This window comes from Penaeus monodon, chromosome 20 (genome assembly GCF_015228065.2).
Source record: "Penaeus monodon isolate SGIC_2016 chromosome 20, NSTDA_Pmon_1, whole genome shotgun sequence".
NCBI classification, from domain to species: Eukaryota; Metazoa; Arthropoda; class Malacostraca; order Decapoda; family Penaeidae; genus Penaeus; species Penaeus monodon.
Window position 1 is genome coordinate 13,540,704 of NC_051405.1, and position 576 is coordinate 13,541,279.

A 576-nucleotide genomic window follows, 5' to 3' on the forward strand; every position below is an offset into this window, starting at 1 on the left:
ACAGCTTTCAGAGGACTGAACTCCCCGAGTCATGCAGTCTTGCGAGCGGGGCGTGACTCCAGGCGGACGCGGCGGCGCGTGTAGTGCGAGCTCATCATGCTTGGAGCCTCAGTGCGCCCTCGTGGAGCCGCCCATGGTACTGCGGCGTGAACTGTGCGTGGGCGCCCATGTGGTGGGGCAGGTATTCCATGCTCATGTTGCCGTAGTAGGAAGCGGGGCCGTAGTTCTGGTTCCATGAGGATCCCGGGCTCTTGCTGCTCGCCATGTGGTATGAGGGCGTCTGCATGCAGTTGGCTGTGGACACGTGCAGGTCGCCCATAGCCGCAGGCCGGCGGGCGCCCACAGCGAGGAGTAGCTGTTGGTGGTCTGTCGTTGCCGGAGCCGACTGGAAGGAACCGTAGGTATGTGTGGGCGTGGGCGTGGGCGTGGTGTTGGGCGGCGTGTGTGCTGAGGCGGGGGACACTGACGGAGGCTTGTAAGCGGGCGAGGCGGGGCGCGGGGAGGTCTTGATGACGGGCGGGGGCGGCGAGGGCGTGCTGGGGCTCTTGATCTTCTTGGGGCGCGGGGCAGCGGCCT

At 66.7% G+C, this 576-nt stretch overlaps 1 protein-coding gene across 1 annotated transcript in view; it reads right to left on the bottom strand.

Moving 5' to 3' along the window:
* Nucleotides 1-143: 143 nt before the first annotated feature.
* Nucleotides 144-576, bottom strand: part of LOC119585920 (homeobox protein OTX2-like) — a gene marked incomplete at its 3' end in the record, with an annotated part of 10,790 nt that continues 10,357 nt past the window's right edge. Inside the window, 1 exon segment of the mRNA XM_037934641.1 lies at nucleotides 144-576. Within this exon segment, the coding sequence (XP_037790569.1) occupies nucleotides 144-576 (433 nt within the window).